This window comes from Hylaeus volcanicus, chromosome 6, assembly GCF_026283585.1.
Source record: "Hylaeus volcanicus isolate JK05 chromosome 6, UHH_iyHylVolc1.0_haploid, whole genome shotgun sequence".
Lineage (NCBI taxonomy): Eukaryota > Metazoa > Arthropoda > Insecta > Hymenoptera > Colletidae > Hylaeus > Hylaeus volcanicus.
In genome coordinates this window covers 14,140,173-14,143,575 of record NC_071981.1, presented here as the reverse complement: position 1 = coordinate 14,143,575, position 3,403 = coordinate 14,140,173, and the positions used below count along the sequence as shown (strand labels likewise).

Here is a 3,403-nt window from a genome sequence, read left to right as displayed (position 1 = left end):
GCGGATAAGCTTAGAAATGTTTCGTTCCCAAACATGGTGACGGCTCCCAGTAGCAATGAGTATCTGCAGAGAGCAGTAGTCATGTTTTGAAGCGAAAGATTGTTAAGAGCGCTCACAGAGCAGCTTACTAAACAATAGCCTTCTGAATGCACCCAAAGCTGCAGAGAGCGATCACCGTATTAGAAAGCGACAAATTTTCAAGCTCACTCCGTCACAGAGCAGCTTAATAAACAGTCCCCGTCTGGGTGCATCCAACCTCACGACACGGTCGATCTCTCTCAAAAGCCCAAATTTGAATCTCACTGGCCAAAAGTAGCGCGCGCGCGCGTCAGAAAGGGAGCGAGAGAGGGTGGCGCGAAAACAAAGGGAAACGATTTCGACGGTGCACCGCGCGATACGTCGGCGACTTGCTCTCCCGAGTCATCGAGTCGAGATTCGACCTGACTCGGCGCAAATAGACCGGCAGATAATGCAGATAGACTAAGAATAGAGCGTTTAAAACTCGTAAATAGAGCGTGACGCGCCTCGCTCGCGGTTCTCGCGAGTACGCGAGCCGCGATTGACTTTCGATCGCGACCGGATCATTCCTGAATTCGCGGACCGGCGCGGCTCCACCGCCTCCGGGGATAATCGCCAGCTCGCCTGCGCGCGCTTGTTCGCGAAAAGCAAGAGAGATGGGCAAATTCGATTACGATATAAGTAACACACAGCGTTCAGATTGTGTTTATTCTTTTAGTTGGTTATTTATACTTGGATCCCAAGACAATGCTCGGCTTTAGTTGAACTGTTAATTCAAGGAACTTTGACACTAGTAAACGTACAGTTTGTGAGCAGCTTGAAAGAAGATTATCAAACTAGATAAAGTACTCGTTGAAGGTTTATTTTTGTATTATAACTCTATCGCTTACTTAAAAAGAGAATGTTACTAAATTTTTTATTCGATTGTATTATCAAGATAATATTTTGCCCATCTCTGATACACGACGCTTCTATGGAACGCTCCGACACTCACCTATTATGCTTTCCGAGGCGCCGCAATGTGCGACCGATAAAAGGAACGTCAGACCCAGAGTTAGGGTCAACGACATCGAAGGCACTCGCGTCGACTCCATATTTGTCTTCGCCATTGACGATTTACTGGAATAAAAGAAAACAATAGTTGTAATAGAATATTTACCCCACGCGAACGATTCCTCGAAGCAACGCGAGGATAGATACGTGAATAGGTTCGAGCGGGTGTTTAGCGGCGCACAATAACCCTCGACGTGATTGAGTCCACGCGCGATACTCACAGCAGTAAATAAATGCCATAGCGGCCTAGAAAGAATATTAGCGAGATGATTCAAGGGCAAGAGGAAATAATCCTCTGTCGATCGAGCACTTCATCTCGACAGGTGTATTTCCTGTCTTCGTTACTTAGATACTGATAATGTTACTTAGTCACTTAGATAATGGTCGTATGACCATTTCGGCCAATAACATGTTACGCCGAAGAATTCGTATGCGTAGAGTGGTGATTATTTCACTGGTGTCAATTCTACCCGAATTCCTCCCGCTAATATTCTTTCCAGCTCCCTATAGTACTCGAAATGGCGTGAACTGCTACTTTTGAATCGCTCGTGATTCAATCACGTTCATTCTCAATCGCGATGATTTTTCACAGTGATTCGTGATTCTTCGTGATCGTTTCTGATTGGTACAGAACATTCTTTCCACTTTTTACGAATTATGTTGTTCATAGATTATATATGTATTATAACACGGTCTAAAAGCAACGTTAATATAATTTTAATACAATTCAAATTTGGCTCATTTGTAGTTTCTTGAATTTCCGATAAGGGCAGACAGCGAGACACTAACGATATATTGGTTTGTCCGGAAAGTCCGTGCCGATTTTTGGTAGGTGGTATAGGTCTGAATGTATCGGAATGGTTGAAAACAAATAACGCGTATACATCCCTTAAAAGGTGGAAAGGTTATGGAACAAAATGGTACTTATGTAATTCAATAAATATATAGTAAAATTCAAATGTGCCTTTGAATTTTTCTTAAAAATTGGCACGAACTTTCTGGACAAGCCAATATAACAATTAACACGAACCGCTTCTGAAACGCCATCTTCCGGATCACGGTCGTGATCGAAGTTTAATCACAACTGCGATCGTGATTGTGCGATCACCATGAAAAATCACTGGTGATGATTGTTCACGCCTATATAGTACCTCGGCCAAATACTGCCCGTACCTCCGAGACTTTGATATTTTGAACATGCTCCACTTCTCGCGAAAGGCCAAAGTCGGGGCACTCGATGTTAGGAAAACTAGCGTAGTACCGCGCCTCTCGTAGCCAACGTAATAAGGAGCTAAATAAGAACGCGGGCTGGTCTCAGCGAAAAAAGTGGTCGACTGCCAATCCAAGAGTGCCGAGTACGAATCCCCCGAGCCTTATTTTTCGTTGGACACTCCAACGCTATTTTTTGTTCGATTCACCGAGGTCGTATACTCGAAGCCCCCCCCCGTTGAACTCCAATCTTACGCGTTGGACGTTTATTCTTGGGTTTCTTGTACCGCTGAAGTTTACAATAAACAACACCAGGTTACCAAGCCGGACACCCGACGCGGCAACAAACAAAACGAACAGAAAGGAGCGCGTGAACGTGCACGGAGATCGGGAAACTGCCTCTCGCGGTTCTGCGCCGTGAAACGCAGCGATCTACCAACGGATTATTGTCGTAACCTTCCGTCCGTGAGTATATTTGCGCTAGATCTTTCGTATATTTTCACGAGTCAGCCGCGTTACTGCGGAATCTTTCTTCGAAAATCCATAACAGCCGGGTTCGCGGTCGTTCCAAGAACAACGACGCAGTTACAAGGCGTGTCGGTGAACATCGCAACGTTCCTAAGTAAGCCTGGCAAGCCTACACGCTCCGTTCGTCGACGATCGTTTCGCACGGTCGTCCTTACGCGGATTCGTAAACGCGATGGCGACAAGAGACGAGTACTAAAGGCACGATCGGGTCGCCATTTGCGTTGGGGTATACTTGTGATACAGTACGGGACAATACGATAGCCAGAACTCGGCCACTTCTGATATTATATTCTTTGAAATATTTTTTCGTATCATTCTAACGGCATGGTTTTTTCTAATTACTTGTCTATCTAGTCCATACAGTGTTCATGGTAACAATCCGCATGATTTTTTTTTTTTTTGAAGCATTTCTGATAATTTGAGTACTAAATGTTAGAAACAAGTAAATTATTTTTCAGTCGCCTATATATTAAAGTATTCAACATAGTAACGAATCCCACAGATTGCTTTGCAATTTAGTTTTACTACATGTGCTCTCTTGGAAGATCTCTTTCTTTTGTCTTCATAAACAAATGGTAACTTAGAAAGACACAGA

General features: G+C 44.1%; 1 protein-coding gene across 1 annotated transcript in view; it reads right to left on the bottom strand.

Moving 5' to 3' along the window:
- The window catches only part of LOC128878000 (BMP-binding endothelial regulator protein), a 36,386-nt gene that overhangs the window by 22,810 nt on the left and 10,173 nt on the right, over nucleotides 1-3,403 (bottom strand). The window contains exon 2 of the mRNA XM_054125741.1: nucleotides 1,013-1,137. Coding sequence (XP_053981716.1) covers nucleotides 1,013-1,127 — 115 coding nt within the window. The 5' untranslated portion in view covers nucleotides 1,128-1,137. The remainder of the gene's footprint in view (nucleotides 1-1,012; nucleotides 1,138-3,403) is intronic.